The sequence below is a fragment of the Urocampus carinirostris genome, chromosome 9 (genome assembly GCF_059441175.1).
Source record: "Urocampus carinirostris isolate Australia breed hairy pipefish chromosome 9, RoL_Ucar_1.0, whole genome shotgun sequence".
NCBI classification, from domain to species: Eukaryota; Metazoa; Chordata; class Actinopteri; order Syngnathiformes; family Syngnathidae; genus Urocampus; species Urocampus carinirostris.
The window spans coordinates 31575816-31596186 of NC_142357.1; the positions used below are offsets into that span (position 1 = coordinate 31575816).

Genomic DNA, 20371 nt, shown 5'->3' on the forward strand with positions numbered 1-20371 from the left:
AAAGCAACCAAACCACAACATTTTGCTTCTCATTTTTTGCTCAGCCGCTAATTGAGCCTTATCTTATGTAAAACAGATACAAATTTCTCGATGCACAAGTCTTATAAAAAAAAAAGCACGTATATATGATTGATAAGTTTATAGTTTAGTAGACCCACAAAATAAAGAGAGAAGACATCAATGGATTTTCAAGAAGAGCAGGACAGGACCAAACCCTCAAACCCTCACATAAGAAGTTCTAACCTGTCTTCCCCAAGCCCTTTCTGTTAACTAAATCTTCTATGTAACAAAAAGCAGCCTTAAATGTTGTGGTCGTCAAAGAACAGCAACGTGATTGGCCAATAGTGAAAATGATGTAAGAGTCAAAACAATGATCAATGGTGAGCAATGATAGTCAAGATAACAAACTGGGATCCCATTACATCTCCTTTGCAGGTTTTCTAATATTAAAAACAGAATAAACCTACCAAGCATTTAATAACAGAATCAAAAACAAAGTAACAAACTAAAAAAAGTTAAAATAAATCAACAAACTATCCAAACCAGAAAAACAAAAAACAAAACCTTGATGTGAATATGGAAGTGAAATACAGAATGGAAATGACAATAGAAACAAGGTTGACAGACTCTGCTGTCAGCAGAGTCCTTAAGTCAGGGGTCTCAAACTCAATTTACTTAGGGGCCGGCGGAACTAGGGTCTGGGCGAGGTTGTACTGAATAGGGTTTTTCAAAATAAAACCCCTGATTTAAACATTCCACCATTCTCCTAAATTTTGAAAAAAATGCTACACAAAATAAACACCCGAAATTATAGTGCATAAAAATCAAATGTGAACCTGCAAAAAAAAAAATCCTGATTTGCGTGCCTGCCTGTGCTTGTGTGTGGCTTATAGACTCCAAAACGGCTGAACCGATTTTCGTGAAAATTTACACAGTTGTACTTAAGGTATCCGGGAGTGTTTTTAGCTAGGTTTCATGTCCAGGCGCCCCCAATAAATACTAACAAATTGATAAACATCTGCTTTCTTGTACAAAAGGCTCTGGAGCTGTGTCTCTTTTTCAACAAACCGCAGCCTCCAACAACCTCGCCCAAGTAGAATGCCCGACAACGCCATTATGCTTGTAGCTACTATTAGTGTGAAATAACAGACACAACAATGAACATTGAGCCAACAAAAAAAGAAACAACTGTGGGGCAAAATAACAAACAACCTCCTGATAGTAAAAACAGAATAAACGATATACTTATCATAAGTTTGTGTATTGTTTGGTTATATTTCAAATCAATATTGTTATTTCTAAAGAATCACGTTTCTTTTTACCCCTAGGAGTCCTTAAATAATACACAATGTCCCTTTAATGAAGTCCCCTGCCATTGAGCAACCAACCAAGACTCTCATTGATCAAGGTTGACTCCAGTTCAAATTAATTACGCCTGGAAAAAGGGTAATGTGTCCATTAGCGAGGGGTTTATTTATTAATTCGTTACTTTTTTTTTCAGGTTCCCAACCAGGGTGCTCCCTATTTTACTTCCCATAATTGCTCATGCACTTATCTTGTCTAGATTGTCATTTTGATGGAATCATTCTCTTTGTCGGAACAAAAAAAAAAAGAGGAACGGCTTCTTTTTTGTCTTTTAGGGAGGACAAAGGCGATCAATTGTTAGACTACAAGCAAGAGGTCCAAATGATGGAGGAGCAACTGAGAAAGCTTCAGAAAAAGGTTTTTGTGGGCTACATTTTGCTTGTCAACTGAAACGTACGATATCTTTGACAGGAACGCATTAGCAGCAGTCAACCGCACCGGTTTAAGTCGACAGATGACTTGTTTCAAGTTGGCTTACGGTAGTTGTGAAGCTCTTCTTTATTTGTGTTCGATTAACTACATCATAAAGCCAATTTAGAATAGAACTGTTTATAATAAAAGTGTTTTATTGCCATTCGTTACAACATAGTGTATATTGTTCAGAGCGGGATTAGACGTTGCACTCCGGGATAAACTTCTGCTAAAACACTTAAAAGAATAAAAATAAGATAAAAGGAATTCTTGTACAGCGGAACCTCGGTTCTCGACCATAATCCGTTCCAGAACCCTGTTCGAAAACTGATTTGTTCGATCACCGAAATAATTTTTCCCATTAAAAATAACGTAAATCATTTTAATCCGTTCCAACACCCTGAATGTTTACCTTGAATGTTTAACGTAAACATGAAGCTAACCCAGGCTGATCGTACGTTCGCGTTATCGTAATCTTCCGTACGAAAGATTACGCTAACATGAACGTGTAAAAAAAAAAAAAAAAAAAAAAGGATAAAGAAAACAATTATGAATAGGATTTCTTACCTTTGTGGTGGTCAGCAGAAGGCGCAGGCAAGATCAGACACTCGAACACCTCCTTCATATTTTGCTATTATTTCTTTCTTAAATGCAATATTTGTACGCACTACTTTTCTTTTTTCACCTGTAGCAACTTTGCTGCTTGCACTGACTTTCTTCGGAGGGATAATTAGGGGCTCAAACACTTGGTACACCTATATTAAAAGCGAAAGCAAAACGAAGCACGTCCGCACGCGATAACAGTTGGTCAGGAAAAGAGCGATCTACACCCGTACGCCGCTCAGTATCGCACCGTAGCGTACGCACTCACGCTTTACCGGCATTCGGACTCCGATTTTTTGACCGAACAGCGAAGCAAGAATTTCTCGAAATTTTTGGTCGGACTCCGATTTGTCCGAACTGAGAGGCCTTTGAAAATCGAGGTTCCACTGTATATATATATATATATATATATATATATATATATATATATATATATATATATATATATATATATATATATATATATATAATATAGTCCTCCTCTTGTGTTAGGGTCGCTATTGACCTGTTTTGGATTTTAAATGCATACAGAAAACACATACATTTGAAATAAAGATAAAAAATTAAAAAAAAAACTCTACATTAAAAAATGATTTAATTGAAATTGTTACATTTGTATTGCTAGGGTTGGCCATCAACTTTAAATAATGTTAGTGCAAAAAATGACACTAAAAGTGACAATATATATTTGTATTGATATGGGACACAGGCCCTTGAATTATTATTGTTCAATAGATTTTGTCAAATCATCCAACGTCACACAGGAATATGCTGATGAATTAGCTTTCTTCTGTAGAGCAGGCTTGGGATTTTTATTGAGTGTTGTCTTAAAATATACCGTGTGGCTCTCCCTCTACTCAAGAAAATCTAAATGTTTTCCCATTATGGAACTTTGAGTCAGAAAGGTTCCTGGCCAATACTATACATTGCTTGAATACAGTATTTAATCAACATAACAAATAGTTCTATTCTGTGAGACACAATGTCAACTTTGAGAATTGCTCAACAACAAATGCAGACACAATTTAGGCTCTAATCAATGGCCTTTTATTCGATCAGATACACGCTGTGCCGACCTCCTTTGTTGTTTGCTTCTGCAGAACCGCTCCCTGCAGAACGATTCCAGGGGCTTACGAGCTCTGCGGGACGAGCTGGATTGCACCCGAGAGAGAGCCGCTCGGTCCGAACAGCTTCAGAACGAGCTCCAGAGCTGTAAACACAGATTGCGCAACCTGGAGGTGATGCGCACTCAGCTCAAGGTACATAAAGAATAGAAATAAATCCTGCCGTGTGTAGAAAAAAAATGAATAAATAAATAAACACCTTTGCCATATGAATTAATAAACACATAAATAAATCACGTAATACCTAAGTATATGACATGAATGCAATTTATTCTTTTATTTTTGCATTTTGTCATTGATTTCTGTATTTATTTTGTCAGGAATTTCGTTTTGTGTTTTAACCTTTACCCGATTGGTTCATCACTGATCAACCAACACAAAAAGCTCAGGCTTTTTGACCCACCCCCTCATTTGAATACCATTTTGTTGTGATAAAATACATGACCAATCCACGACAAAATACGTGTAGAAAATAATTCCACTAGAAAATCCAGGACTAAATCCACAAGACAAAATAAATTTTGAAATAAATACACGACGAAATACAAAACAAAATTCACAGCAAACTACTCAAACAAATACATGACAAAATAAATGACAACATACATGACAAAATCCACGAACAAATACATGACAAATGAGAAAATACACCCACAAAATTCACTACAAAATATAACAAAATACATGTGACAAAATATAGGACAAAATTAAAACACGACCAAATACACAAGAAAATATACCACGATTGTTACATTTTTGTGTCACGGTTGCCATGGCGCCCAATTGGTCCCAGCCGTGTGGCGCCAGGTTCTGTCACGGTTGCCACGGTGCCCAGTTGGCCCGCCCATGGACACCGGCTGAAACGCGTTGACAGATTGGGAGTACTTAAACGCGGTCCTTTAAGCCGTTAGTTGTCAGCGCGTCTGCAAGACTGTGTGAAATGCCTGGTTCTGTGAATTTGCCTGTCTTTGATCCTGTTTTATTTTCGGCCTGATCTGTTGACCACTCTTTTGTTCGGATTTCAATCCACTTCCGCGACCATCGATCCCTGAATCGAGTGTGCACGCATTCCTCCTCTCCCTAATAAACTGTAAGTCCGTTACGTGATTAGGTTCTCCATTCCTGTTTCCTGACCTGATTCGTGACATCTTGGTAGTAAGTAACTAACTAAGTAACTGAGTAAGTACGTAAGTACCTACCTACCTACCTATCTACCTACCTTTCCATCTATCTAAATAAACATGTTTTTTCACAATACTTGTAGGATGAAAAACTATTGTTGTTTGCTCTCAATTGAAAATAAAAGATTCCAGAAAGCAAAAAGGGCAGCACAGCGGCGCAGTGGTTAGCGCTTGTGCGGAACAGTTCATGTCATGGGAACCTGTCGTGGGTTCAAATCCAGCTCAAGACTTCCTGTGCGGAGTTTGTATGTTCTCCCCGTGCTTGCGTGGGTTTCCTCCGGGCACTCCGGTTTCCTCCCACATTCCAAAAACATGCATGTCAAGTGAATTGGCCGGTCCAAATTGTCCCTAGGTGTGAATGAGCGAATGAGTTGTCTGTCCCTGTGTGCCCTGCGATTGGCTGGCAACCGGTTCAGGGTGTCCCCTGCCCAATGCCCGGAGATGGCTGAGATGGGCTCCAGCCCCCCGCGACCCTAATGAGGATAAGCGGTACGGCTAATGAGATGAGATGAGAAAAATAAAAAAAAAATCTGTTACGAAAAACCAGAAAATTGAATATTCAGGAAACACAAAAAACTAATTATTTCCAAAAGTACTAGGAAAAACGATCTAGAATGAAAAACTGAAAAATAACAATAAAACAGAACATCAGAGATAAGTGAGTGAGTGAGTAAGTAAGTAAGTAAGTAACTAAGTAAGTAAGTAACTAAGTAAGTAAGTAACTAAGTTAGTAAGTAACTAAATAAATAAGTGATTAAGTAACTAAGTAAACAAGTAACTAAGTAACTAAGTAAGTAAGTATTTAAGTAAGTAACTAACTAAGTAACTAAGTAAGTAAGTAAGTAAGTAACTAAGTAAGTAAGTACCTACCTACCTATCTTTTCATCTATCTAAATAAACATGTATTTTCACAATACTTGTAGGATGAAAAACTATTTTTGTTCACTCTCAATTGAAAATAAGATTCCAAAAAGCAAAAGAAAATCTGTTACAAAAAACTAAAAAATTGAATATTCAGAAAACACAAAAAACTAATTATTTCCAAAATTACTAAGAAAAACCATCTAGAATGAAAAACTGAAAAAAAAACAATAAAACAGAGCATCAAAGATAAGTGAGTGAGTGAGTAAGTAAGTAACTAAGTAACTAAGTAAGTAACTAAGTAACTAAGTAAGTTAGTAACTAAATAACCAAGTAACTAAGTAACTAAGTAACCAAGTAAGTAACTAAGTAAGTAACTAAGTAGGTAAGTAACTAAGTAACTAAGTAGGTAAGTAACTAAGTAACTAAGTAACTAAGTAACTAAGTAACCAAGTAACCAAGTAACTAAGTAACTAAGTAACTAAGTATCAAAGTAACGAGGTTACTAAGTAACTAAGTAAATAAGTAACGAAGTAACTAGTAACTAGTAACTAGTAACTAAGTAAGTAAGTAACTTACTAAGTAACTAAGTAACTAAGTAAGTAACTTACTAAGTAACTAAAATCTGTTAGGAAAAACTAAAAAATTGAATATTCAGAAAACACAAAAAACAATTATTTCCAAAATTACTAGGAAAAAAGATCCAGAATGAAAAACTGAAAAAAAAACAATAAAACAGAACATCAAAGATAGGTGAGTGAGTGAGTGAGTAACTAAGTAACTAAGTAACCAAGTAAGTAAGTAACTAAGTAAGTTAGTAACTAAATAACCAAGTAACTAAGTAACTAAGTAACCAAGTAAGTAACTAAGTAGGTAAGTAAATAAGTAACTAAGTAGGTAAGTAACTAAGTAACTAAGTAACTAAGTAACTAAGTAACCAAGTAACCAAGTAACCAAGTAACCAAGTAACCAAGTAACCAAGTAACTAAGTAACTAAGTAACTAAGTAACGAAGTAACCAGTAACTAGTAACTAGTAACTAAGTAAGTAAGTAACTTACTAAGTAACTAAGTAACTAAGTAAGTAACTTACTAAGTAACTAAAATCTGTTAGGAAAAACTAAAAAATTGAATATTCAGAAAACACAAAAAACAATTATTTCCAAAATTACTAGGAAAAAAGATCCAGAATGAAAAACTGAAAAAAAACAATAAAACAGAACATCAAAGATAAGTGAGTGAGTGAGTAACTAAGTAACTAAGTAACCAAGTAAGTAAGTAACTAAGTAAGTTAGTAACTAAATAACCAAGTAACTAAGTAACTAAGTAACCAAGTAAGTAACTAAGTAGGTAAGTAAATAAGTAACTAAGTAGGTAAGTAACTAAGTAACTAAGTAACTAAGTAACTAAGTAACCAAGTAACTAAGTAACTAAGTAACTAAGTAACAAAGTAACGAGGTTACTAAGTAACTAAGTAAATAAGTAACGAAGTAACTAGTAACTAGTAACTAGTAACTAAGTAAGTAAGTAACTTACTAAGTAACTAAGTAACTAAGTAAGTAACTTACTAAGTAACTAAAATCTGTTAGGAAAAACTAAAAAATCGAATATTCAGAAAACACAAAAAACAATTATTTCCAAAATTACTAGGAAAAAAGATCTAGAATGAAAAACTGAAAAAAAAACAATAAAACAGAACATCAAAGATAAGTGAGTGAGTGAGTGAGTGAGTAACTAAGTAACCAAGTAAGTAAGTAAGTAACTAAGTAAGTTAGTAACTAAATAACCAAGTAACTAAGTAACTAAGTAACCAAGTAAGTAACTAAGTAGGTAAGTAACTAAGTAACTAAGTAGGTAAGTAACTAAGTAACTAAGTAACAAAGTAACGAGGTTACTAAGTAACTAAGTAAACAAGTAACGAAGTAACTAGTAACTAGTAACTAGTAACTATATATGTGTATATATATATATATATATATATATATATATATATATATCGCCAGGCCACCCCTGCTCCCCCCAGCACCCCCTTCACATGCTCTGTCTGTAACCGCATCTGTGGATCCAGGATCGGACTCTTCAAACATCAGCAGACTCACAATTAAAAGAAGATGGTCATCATCGTATCGATGGACAACCCCAAGCAAGCAGCATATATATATATATATATATATATATATATATATATATATATATATATATATATATATATATATTTATATATATATATATGTGTGTGTATGTATATTTGTATGTATATGTGTATATAATTTTTTTTGCCACTCGTCAGGATAAAAAGCAAACAGTGTGACATCACAACATTGTTCGGTAGTATGATTGAGACGAGGAAGCTGCTTAAAAAGGGAGAAAAAGCAGCAGAAAGTCCGCTTTGTCATAAGAGCTTTTAGTCACACATGAGACTAACTTGGCTATGCTTAAAGTGGTGAGCTCACGTCCCTGCTGTTTCCCTGCTGTCACCTTCTCACTCAGCTTTCATACATATATTTTTTTTCGCCTTGGCTGAGTAGCGCTCTAGATTAGCAAGAGTGATGTTTTTCTCCACTCTTTTGTTTGGGCGTTATCATTCGCACATGTAAATTAAAACAGCGGAGAGTGGAAAATATATGCAGATTCGAAAAAGACAAAGCATCAAGAAAAAGGCAAGATCCTGAGGGAAATCATAAGAAAATTGTTAAATGTTTTTTATACATTCGTCTAAAATAGTGTTTCGTTTGTATTTTTTTGCGAGGAAGAATGGTTATAATGTCAGGGTAGTTCTAGTTTGTCTATTAAACGCTTGCTAAGACGAACCCTATATGTACATTTAGGAAAGACGAGGAATTTGGAAAAGACAAGATTTTTGAGTAGAAATGTTATTTTATTCTGCTTGCAAAGAAGAACGCTTATAATGTCAGGGTAATTCTAGTACAGGTATTTACTTCACAAGTTTTGCCATTGTTTGATTGTTTTCTGATATTGCAAAACAAGATTCTGACCAAACGTTGAATACTCTAAATACAAAATTTTGAGTAGAAAAGATAACAAATCATTGAATGTTTACTATTCTTTTTTCAAAATTCGTGATAAATATCTTTTTTTTTTTTGCTTGCAATGAAGACTGCTTACAGTGCCAGGGTAGTTGTATTTTGACTATCGAATGTTTTTAGGAAGAATGCTATATTATATTATATTATATATATTTAGAAATATATATTTTAGAAAGACAAAGAATTGGAAAAACATGAGATTTTGAGTATAAATGATAAGATTTGTGGAAGTGAGTGTTACTTTTGATTGTATTATGTTTCCAAAGAAAATGCTTCTAAAACCATGTAGTTCTATTTTAACTATTAAACATTCGCTAAGAACAATGCTACATGCAGATTTTTAAAAAGACAAGGAATCACGAAAAGGCAAAATTTTTGTATAAAAGATAAGAAATAGTTTGATTTCTATCACACATTTGTCAAAATGAGTGTTCCATTATTTTTTTTCCTGCTGGCAATTAGGAATTTTTACAATGACAGTGTAGTTCTATTTTGATTATCCAATGCTTGCAATGAAGAATGCTATATGCAGTTTTAGAAAGACAAACAATTAGGAAAAGACATGATTCTGAGTAGAAATTGTGAGCATTGGCAATTGTTAGCAAAGTATTTCTCTATAATGAGAAGCCATACTCTAAATTATTTTAGTGTTTATAATAAAATGTCTGACACAACAGGTTAAATTTGACTCTTGAATGCCTGATTTTGACTTGCACTTGCAATTCAGAATGCTTGCGAGTGTAGTTCTAGTTTGATTATAAAAGACCTTTTAAGGAGAAGTCTTATAATGCAATGATTGGTTTATTTTGACTATTGATTGCTTTGTTTTGAGTATAATCGAGTGCTTGCAACAAAGAAAGCTTAAAATGGAAAGCTAGTTCTATTTTGACTATCATAGGCTTGCTACGAAGAATGCTTAAAACGCCAAGGTTGGGTTATTTTGAGTATTCATGGTTTGACTATAATCCAAAATCTACTGTACAATGAAGAATGCTTATATTGCCAAATTAGTTCTATTTTGAGTAATAAACAATTGCGAAGATGAATGTTTTAAAAGCCAGGGATGGTTTATATTTACTATACTATGAAGTGCTTGACTTAGACAATTATTGAGCATTTCCAATGAAGAATGCTTATAATGCCAAAGTATTTCTATTTTGAGTATCAAACGCTTGCTTAGAAGAATGCTTATTAAGTCAGGGATGGTTTATTTTGTCTATTCTGAGCTTAATTTTGACAACTATCGAGCTCTTGTTTTATTTGTGATCACTGTTTGCATCATTGTTGGCCAATCAGATTGCTGTTCTTTGAATTCCTTAACGTTTACAGTTGATCAGGTTTTGGTAACCTAGGAGATCTTAATCAAAATAAAGGGTCCAGTGGAAGACCTTTAGAACAGGTTGTGTTTTTTCTAGAACTTCACCATTGTCACGAACCAGGAACGGAGACGGGACCCAGTTGCGTTCGCTTACTTCGCTTTATTTGGAAGGAGGAAAGGGCTTGCAACCACAATCCGGTGATCGTTGGTCACGGGTAGCAGATTGCTTGGAACAAGGAAGTGGCACTTTCGTGTCGAGGGAAGGCAGTGTCGAGAGCGAGGAAAAAACAGGTCGATGGTCGGGACGGTGGAGCAAAAACGTAAACAGCTTCAGAAAAGAAGTCGGCGCCGGGAATCAGACGGGAAACAGGGCAGGATTGAGTCAGGAGTCAAAAAGCGCTTACCTAGCATGGAGCTGAGGTTCGCAGACGAACTGACAAATATTGACCATCGCGATTGTTAATTATATTACTAAAATAAGAATAAATGAATAAAATAAGTCAAGAAGCAAAATCAAAGAAAAGAAAAGTTACTGTTTAATATCCCCACAATAATAGGAAGGTCCTATCTTTGCACATCTTTCCACCTGCAGGAGCAGCAGCTTCTGTGTGCAGCCCTGCAGGAGACCAAAGTTCTTTTGGAGGAACAGCTGGCGGACGCCAAGACCCGATGCTCTACACTACGGGAGCTGGAGAGGGACAACTTGATGCTGCGTCAGCGAATTATAGACGTGGAAACGGTGGGTACGGTCAAAAAATGTAAAGGCATTTCCACAACTAGTGCACAGTATAAGCAACTCGACATTGCTAGAAAACTTTGTTCACAAGTGTATCACAGGACGGCTCATTTTCAGACGATATTTTCACGCAGCACAAATGTTTTCATAAAAATGATAATAACACTTATAAAGTTTATTATAATAACAACATTAATAATAAGAATGAGCGTTAATCCACTGTGTAGTCATGTGGAACATTTACAGTGCCGTCAAAACATACTTGTTTCTGTGATATTTGCATATTTATCACTGGCAAAGGTTTCATATGATCAAACCAGTTTTAATATCACAGAGACAACCCATGGAAAAACAATGCAGTTTTAAAATGCTGATTTGATTGAGTGAGACAAGTGAGTGGTTCTCTGTGTTGACCGGTGTGAGACAGGGCTGTGTGATGTCACCATGGCTGTTTAATGTGTACATGGATGGCGTTGTGAGAGAGGTGAATGCAAGTGTATTTAGCAGAGGTGTAGAGATGATCGATAACGGAACGGTGTGGCAGGTAAGTCAGTTGTTGTTTGCAGATGATACAGCGCTTTTGGCTGATTCTGAGGAAACATTGAGAAGGTTGGTAATGGAGTTTGGAAGGATATGTGATAGACGTAAGCTATGTGTGAATGTTGGGAAGAGTAAGGGGATGAAGTGCTCACGTAATGGAGTGGGCATGGCGTTAAAAATAATGTTGCATGGACAGGTGCTGAAAGAAGTTTAAAGCTTTCGGTACTTGGGTTGTGATGTGGCTGCTGTTGGTGGAATAGAGTGCGAGGTATTGCACAGAGTGAATCAAGGAAGCAAGGTGTTGGGTGCTCTGAGGAGAGTGATGAGCAACAAAAGTATGAGTATGGATGTTAAGAGGGGACTTTATGAGTGTGATAGTGCCAACTGTGTTGTATGGTGCAGAGACTTGGAGCCTGAACGCAGATTTGAGAAGGAAAATTAAATGTATTTGAGATGAAGTGTTTGAGTAGTATGTTAGGAGTGACACGATTGGATAGATTGAGGAATGACATTGTGAGAGACAGAATTGGAGTAGCAGTGGAACTGAGTAAGCGTGTGGATAAGAGAGTACTCGGTTGGTTTGAACACATGGAGGGGATGGATGAGGAGCAAATATCTTGAGGGATATAACCAAGGTAGATAGATATATAAGTCATGATTACGGATGCAAGGCACCTGAGCCTGCTCCTGTTCAAGGACACACCAGGGCATCTCAATTGGATTTAAATCTTGACTGGGACCTGTCCACTCCAGAACCTTCATTTTTTTGTTTGTTTGTGTCACGGTTGCCAGGGCGCCCAATTGGCCCCCGACGTGTGGCGCCTGCTTCTGTCACGGTTGCCAGGGCGGCAGATTGGCCCTGCCCATGGACACCAGCTGAAACTCGTTGACATATTGCTCCCAGGCACTACTTAAACGGTGTCCTGAGAGTCGCCTTTTGTCGGAGTGTCTGAGGAACTCTGTTTTGACACGTCAAGCCCTGAGAATCTCCATTTATCCTGTGTTTTTGCTTTTGATTTGCCAAGCCCTGTGAATCTCTGTTTTTTTCCTGTGTTTTTGCCCCTGTTTTGCTTTCGCCTCGATCTGCTTGATTTTGACCACTTCCGCGTTACGAGCAATCTACTCCCCGCGACCGACGATCTCGGGATCAAGGGTGGACTCCTTTCTGTTCTCCCCAATAAACTGTGAGTAACGTTACGCGAGTGGGTTTTGCTTCCTGTTCTGGTACCTGACAGTTTGAGCCATTCAGAGGTGGCCTTGTTGGTGTGTTTCGGATCGTTGTACTGCGGAATGATTCAAAAGCACTTGAGTTTAAGGGCACAAACTGATGGCCGGTTGTTCTGCTTCAGGATCTTCTGGTAAACACCAGAACTCATTATTCGGTCAACCAAGGCAAGTTGCACTGGTCCTGAGGCAGAAAAGAGCAGTGTTTTTCGCCAGGTAATGCTCCCACGGATTCCATTTTTGGCCAGTGTTTTTCCTTATAGTCGAGTCATTAGCACTGACCTTAACTCAGGCTACTTAGATGTTGCTAAGGGGCCACCAGATGCCCGTTGGCACAATGTTGGCGACCCCTGCTCTGTTGGGGTTTCACTTGGTCTGTATTGGAACTTTTACTTTTCTACCCTGATAATTGGCCCAAATATGAGTTAACAAGAAAGCCTGCACACCATTCTACCGATCACATTTTCCAAAAAGTAGGTGCACTTACTGTGTGGAGTTTTTTTGTAAATGCCACATTTGTGTCAGGATCAAAAGTTCAATGCTGCTTAAACGCTCGTCAACAATCACGGCAAAGTCATTACCGTGGAGGCGTTTGCAGCCCCCCCCCCAACACTTGCAGCCATTGAAGGTCGCCCATGTGAACGTGTAACCTTTCGCGCGCCGTGAACATTAATTACCATTAGATTCCCACTGATCGCGCCCGGGCCCCACAAGGTTGGAGTGGTTCTGTCTTAATGAGGGGATCAGGTCTTTCATAATGGCAAGATACACTTGTAATTTGCAGAGGGATGGCTGTATATCATTCAGGAATATGCATTTATAGTGTAATCAGTTATTTTGCATTGTCTTTCGGTGCACTTTACTCGTAGCATTTTGTGGGTAAGGATTTTCTTTGAATTAAAAGGTTATGTTTATTAACCGGGGTATGGTGACCCCACCTTATGACGTTTTTACTTTATGTAGTGAAATAAAATATGTTGTCGGCCTCTTTATACTCCATTTTACGCACTTTTCATGATTACTGATGTGATTCACCTCAGACTCTGATTGGCTCCCTGTCCCTATTTATACCCTTTCCTACCTGTCCCCCTTTTGTCAGTCCATCTGTAAACCTGCATACTAGACTCCCACCTGTCCCGTTTTTTCTGTCTCCAGTTAGACCCGTTTTTGATCCCGACCACGTTTTTGCTCTCCTGTCCAGGCTACCGACCTGTTTTTCCGTCATTGACACCGCCATCGCTCGCTACAGAAAATCCACTTCCGTGTTTGGATCACAATCCGAGTACGAGAGCGACTTGCTTCCCGCGCCTCGTGAGCGCAGCCCTTCCTCTTTCCTTTAATAAAACTTGTCAGAAACGTAACGCAATTGGGTCCTGTTTCCTTTCTGATCCACCACGATACCAAATTAAAACAAATTAATGCGTTTTCCGGACTATCAGGTGCACCTAAAACCCCCAAATTGGCCAAAATTTGGAAAATGCGCCTTATAATCCAGTGCTGCTTATATAACAGAATTTACGGTGAATCAAATTGGAAATGCATTGTTATAATTAAATGATACTGCATACGGTAACTGTGCTGCCTTTTAGATACATGTAGGGTGGTCTTCGAGTGCCCTCTTGTGGTTAACATATAAATTGTTTGTTGCTAAAAGGAAGCGAAAGAGAAGCGCTGAACTTCAATTACAGCTCAGATGCCAACTTTTTAACCCTCATTGAAAATTGTCTTTTGTTATTGCTTCGGATAACTGTCTGTAAATATGAAACATATTGTGATTTTATGAATGAAAAATGTTTTGTTATGGTAGCCTTTTGTCCCAAATTTTTGTTTGAAACTCCCGTTTCAATTGTTAAATGATACCGCATTTGGTAACTGTTCTACTTTTGGGAAACATACAGATTGGTCTTCGAGTGTTTTCCTGTGGTTAACATGTTAATTTTTTGTTGTTAAAACAAATTTTAGTGGTGAAACCATCTATCCATCTCCCCATCCATTATCTTTCCCTTATCCGGGGCTGGGTTATGGGGGCAACGGCCTCAGCATGGAAGCCTATCCCCAGCCACTTCATCCAGCTCATCCAATGGGATCCTGTGGCGTTCCCAGGCCATCCTAGATATGTAGTCTCTCCAGCATGTCCTGGGTCTTCCTAGGTTGGACATGTCCGGAACACCTCCCAAGGGAGGCGTGCATGAGGCATCCTTATTAGATGCCCGAGCCACCTCAACTGGCTTCTGTCAATGCTGAGGAGAAGCGGCTCCACACTAAGTCCCTCACGGATGACCTAGCTTCTCAGCCTCTCTCCAAGAGAGACCAGCCGCCCTGCGAAGGAACCATGGTCTCGGATCTTCATCCTGGCCTCTTCCTAAATCCTGCGATACCTAAAGCCAAGATTTGACTTCCTGACTGACCCTCCTCTCTAGTACCCCTGAAAAGGGAGGCTAATAAGTGGGATGTCATAATGTTATTCCATGTTCTATGGTAAATGGTCTGCATTTATACAGCACTTTTCAAGTCAATGAAGACCTCCCAAAGCGCTTTACAATGTGCTTCACACTTACCCATTCACACACACATTCACACACCAATAGCTGCGCTCTTTCTGTATTCTTAACTCCATGTGCCATAAAGTCCAGTGCGCCTTTTTATATGAAAAATATCTCACAAAAAACTATTTTCGCGAGGGAAATATATACCGTAAATTACGGACTATAGAGCGCACCTGATTATAAGCCGCACCCACCACATTTAAGAGGAAAACCGATTTGTACTTACACAAGCCGCACCTGTATATAAGCCGCATGCACCCACATTTAAAATGTAACACAAACACAAAATTAACCCAAACCCGACTTTAAGTCCCCCGCGATTGAAACTAAATGTCCTTTATTAAAGTACAGATTCCAAAAATCACAGCCGGCAAAATGAACGGAAAATGATACCGGTACTTAAGGTTTGATGCAGACCTGAAGAGTCCGGGTCCCTTTGAAAGTAATCCAAGGAAAAAAGTGTATATTTCCAAAGGTAAGGGTGGGAAAAATATATATCCACTATTGTCCACCGCGTCGACAAACAGGTCTCACCTTTACTCCACTTCCCGTCACCCCGCATTTGTTCCGCCCCTTCTTTTTTATTCGCCCGTGCTAAACATATCAGAATAAGTTTCTAAAATGAATACAAATAAACACATTACAAAAATATACAGTTGCAAGTACATATTATACACGGTTACACATATTTACAAAGAAAGACGGTACACCGAGAGAGTTTTCAAAGCTTTCATAATAATAATTTAACTTTCATCCCAAACGGTGCCTGTGACAGGGCAGTTAATGGTAGCAACACGCTAGCAACACGCTCACAACACAGTAAACGGGTCTGTTAAAAAAACACACCGTACTTGTAAAAATCACGGTAAACCGTCCTCATATTTCTCCTTAGAACTGAAGCCATCAAAGTCGTCTTCCTCAGTGTCGGAACGAAACTTTGTCATATAGACGTTGTCCCACGCTCCCGCAGCCTCACTCGCGCAAAATTGGCCGCATCACTGAATAAGCCGCAGGGTTAAAAGGTTTGGGAAAAAAGTAGCGGCTTATAGTCCGGAATTTACGGTAGTTTTTCAGGACCGTGCCTGTATATACTTCATGAATATGTATTGTAGGATTACTTATGGTGTAATCAGTCATTTTGCATTGCGTGCTATATTTACTGTTTTTTTTTTTTTTTTTTTTTTTTTTTAATGTTTTGATCTGGGATGCCAGGGGTTTGAAACACATTAGCTATGCCGTAGCACAGGTTTCTATCCTTCCCTACGTCAATTTCACTTTACGATCTACACCTCAGACCCAATTAATATCATATCTTGGGGATCTACTGTGCTGTCATGACATTGCCAAAATATTTCAGGGGACAAATGGAAAAATCTGGGCTGTTACTTAATATGTTTTACCTCCGCAGGAACGTGAAACAGAGAGGCAGCGGGTCGACGAGCTACTGGAGCTAAACATGAACCTGGAGGCCGATCTACGGCAGTGCGGCGGCGTTCCTGCTCTAGTTCCCCCCGCCCACCGCCGCTTCCTCCAATCAGACGATTCAGACGAGGAGCTGAGGGATCTCATTGGTCAGAGCGCATGCTTCTCTGCATCTTGCTTAGGACATTTAATTAACTGATAAGAGAAAATGTTACAGAACAACAGTGTCTGAAATAACGTCTGCCTGTTTGCTTTATTCCGATTTCCAAATATTCGTTCAGTTTGGAAATTTCGGTTCGTTTGGCAATTTGCATACTCGGCAGCCAATCAGAAGCCTGCATCGAATAACTTTGTGCATCCGGGCATTTCCGAGCGTTATAAGGTCGTGCATTTTCATATCATTTTCCAAAGTAGACGCGCAGAGAACACACTAAAAATGGATAAGTGGTTAGGAATCAAGCGAAAACCCTCAGCCCCAGAAGAAATATTCAAAAGAAGCAAACAAAATTTATGACGCTACAAAACGTAAACGTACAGTAGAAGCATCGTGGAAAGAGGAGTTCACGTGGCTTGTAGCAGACGACGCAACGCAAACATTGCATGAATGAAGACGGGTAAATTGGAGGTACATATTGATGGCAGATGGAAAACAGCGATGTTATATCCATGCAATGAATGTTATAAGTAGATTTATAATAAACTTAATTTTAAAGTGTTGTTCTGTTATATATTCTGATTATCAAACCTTAATACTTTGAAAAAATGTTTGTTTTTTGCGATGAGTCGTCTTATAGTGTTTCAAGTTGTGACAAATGGGGCAGGCAACTTTATGGCTGGGCAGGCAACGTTTCAGAGTTGTCTGCACTGGTGCCAGGTAACTTTTTGTTACGAAATAGAAAACAGGATGATATCATAATCAATTTCGAGCACTTTTCTCAAATTAAAACACATTTTTTTCTCTTCCTTTTTTATACTCAGATCACAAACCGTTAAGTGTAGAAGTGGATGAGGCGTCGACGCTGAGGCTGCTGGGAGCCGAGCAGGAAAACGCAAAGTTGAGGAGATGTCTGGAGGAGCTGCAGGCTCAGCAGGAGGTTAGAAGTCAGAAAAGGGCAAGATGATTATGACACCCGGGAATGATTACTGCCTGCTGAGGTTGGAGGTCAAAACCACACTTTTTTTAATCTAACTGCAGACTTAGTCGATATTGGCGAGAATCGGAATTGGAATGCTAATATGCACCCACAGATTTGCACACCCTTTATATTCTTATTTACCCAAATCTGACTTTAAGGGGGTTATAATTTTGAAGTGACAAGGTACAGTTGTACCATTATATATGAACACCTCTAGACACAAGAATTATGAGATTTATTTGGAACGAAAAACTTAAACTCCAAGGTTAAAAGCATACCTTGAGGCTAGAACTAAAGGATGATCAAGGCTATGGCTGCAACTAACGATTACTTTAATAATTGATTATTCGGTTGATTATGTTTTCAAATAGTCAATTAATGGGAATTAAACATTGTTTTCTTCTCAATTCAAATATTGAGGTGTCATGATTACTGATGTGACTCAGCTTGCCCGCTCATTTGGCGACACCCACCGCGGGTTCTGATTGGCTCCCTGTCAGTATTTGAACTCAGTCCCCTGTTGTCAGTCCGTCTGCAAACCTCAGTTTATCAAGGCAAGCCTTTTTCAAACCTTAACTCCCGCCTGTCCCGTTTTTGCTCCTGTTTTTCTCCGGCTGCAACCTGTTTTGATCCCGACCATGTCTGCTCTCCGTCCCGACTTACAACCCCTTTTTGTTCTCGACTGCGTCCACTTTCCCGTTCTGGCTTACGACTCGTTTACGACCCGATCATGTCTTACTCTCCCAATCGGACCAGTTTTCCGCCCCTGACACCGCCATCGCTAGCTACAGAAGATCCACTCCTGTGTTCGGATCACAGTCCAAGTACGAGAGTGACTTGCTTCCCGCACCCAGCAAACGCTGCATTGTGGGCGCTGCCCTTCCTCTCTCTTTCAATAAAACTTATGGTAAACGTCACGCAAGTGGGTCCTGTTTCCGTTCTGGTCTCTGACATAAGGTTTTGGACAGATAGAAAAATAGTAAACAAAACAAGAGAATATTCTATAGATTAAACAATAATGTAAATTTTAAATCTGGGGATGGTGTAATAATTGTCCGTAGTCTGTAATAATCTGTAGTTTGTACAGCCCTTTGAGACTTTTTGTGATTAAGGGCCATACAAATAAACATGACTTGACTTAAAAACAATTCAAGTGTTTGTCAAATAGCTTTAAGGTGCAAAAAAAAAATGCCAAAATTTGATAAGAATGTGAGTACTTTGTCAGAGCAAGAGCACCTCTTCCATTTTTAACGTTTTGTAGGGTCTAAATAGTAAAATGTGTGGGAGAGCTATAAAAATTGGCTAACGCTAGAAAATACACCAGGCAAGAGACTTGTTAAGTTTTTTAACCTGCTGCAGCCAGGGATGCAAGCAAGGAGTGGACAAGCAACTCGCTCGTTCATTCTCTCACTTAGTCTCGGTCACCCCCCGTCTGCCTCTGTGTTTTATTGAAATAACAAGACATGGAAAAGTACTGGTATGTTGAGACAAAGACAAAAGACCACCCTTCTGGAAAAGTACCAACACCTTTAAACAAAAGACAGGAAGACTAAGAGACGCCAAAAGGAACATCAAACTGATTAGAAATACACACCTTGAGCAAATACGTTTAGGCTTACTTTACAATTTTTATCCTTTTATGTTTACCATTTTATTTTATTTTACTTCCACTGAAAGGAGATGTCCTCCAATTGTGTTCAAAGAAAATAAATGTCATTCATTTATTTATTCATGTATCATTATACGATCTTGAGGAGTCCTCTGCTGGACCAAAAAGTGCTACTACAAGTTCGCCGTCGGACAAGAGTATGTCGCACAACAATAAGTAGTCTCAAGTCACCCTCTGTTGGATCAAACTGGTTCTACAAGCAATGTCATGAGAAATTCAAATTTGTATTGAATTAACGTTGTCGAGCAGCGCATAAATCTCACGACACGACACATTTGCCTTACTGGCTGTTATTATTAAAAATAGTAGGCCCCAATTGGCCATTTTCGACCCTGTGGGTTGAATGTTTGACACCTCAGCTTGAAGTATACTCCATTTTGTTACATTGATTAGCCCTTTAGTACACTACAGTGAAATTGATTTTCTCCATGGCCAATTATATGTATTTAATATGAGCTCTATTAAAAAGTACATTGCATCATTTTATCATTAAGTAGTTTCTATGGTTACATGAGTTACGATGATTACGTACGGACGGAACATTTTCTCATTTTGAAACTTTTTGTGAGAAAGTGTTTTTGATTCTCCCAATAACAGAACAGGGTTGCCAAACTACAGCCCACAATGTCAGGACCAGAACGGAAACAGGACCCAAGTCACTCTTGTACTCGGATTGTGATCCGAACACGGAAGTGGATCTTCCGTAGCGAGCGATGGCGGTGTCAGGGATGGAAAAACGGGTCGGTAGCCGGGACTTGGAGAGCAAGGCGTGGTCGGAGTCGGAAACGAGTCGTAAACCAGAACGGGAGAGCAGACGTAGTTAGGGACAAAAGAGGTCGTAACCCGGGACGGGAGAGTGGGAGTCAGGGTCAAAAAAGGCTTGCCTTGTATAAACAGAGGTTCGCAGACGAACTGACAACCGGGGGCTGTCAGGACTGGGTTCAAATCCTGACAGGGATCCAATCAGAACCCGCGGCACAAGTGAGTCACATCAGTAATCATGACACGGCCATATCAGGTGCACCAACGCACGATACTATGAGAAGTATAAGAAAAAAATTTAGACGCATCCCTTCAAACATTTTTGGAAATGCTCATCCCGATGTTGTATTATTTGAAATAGAAGTCTTTGTTTAAGGAAATCCAATTTCACTCACCTGAATTTCTCAAACCGTGACATTTTGATTTAA

The 20371-nt window shown here is 38.6% G+C and overlaps 1 protein-coding gene across 2 annotated transcripts in view; it reads left to right on the forward strand.

Moving 5' to 3' along the window:
* The window catches only part of ccdc88b (coiled-coil and HOOK domain protein 88B), a 162575-nt gene that overhangs the window by 45894 nt on the left and 96310 nt on the right, over nucleotides 1-20371 (forward strand). For both annotated transcript variants that reach the window (XM_088344141.1, XM_088344142.1), the window contains 5 exons: nucleotides 1641-1722; nucleotides 3480-3638; nucleotides 10501-10647; nucleotides 16363-16525; nucleotides 17355-17470. In XM_088344141.1, coding sequence (XP_088200267.1) covers nucleotides 1641-1722; nucleotides 3480-3638; nucleotides 10501-10647; nucleotides 16363-16525; nucleotides 17355-17470 — 667 coding nt within the window. The remainder of the gene's footprint in view (nucleotides 1-1640; nucleotides 1723-3479; nucleotides 3639-10500; nucleotides 10648-16362; nucleotides 16526-17354; nucleotides 17471-20371) is intronic.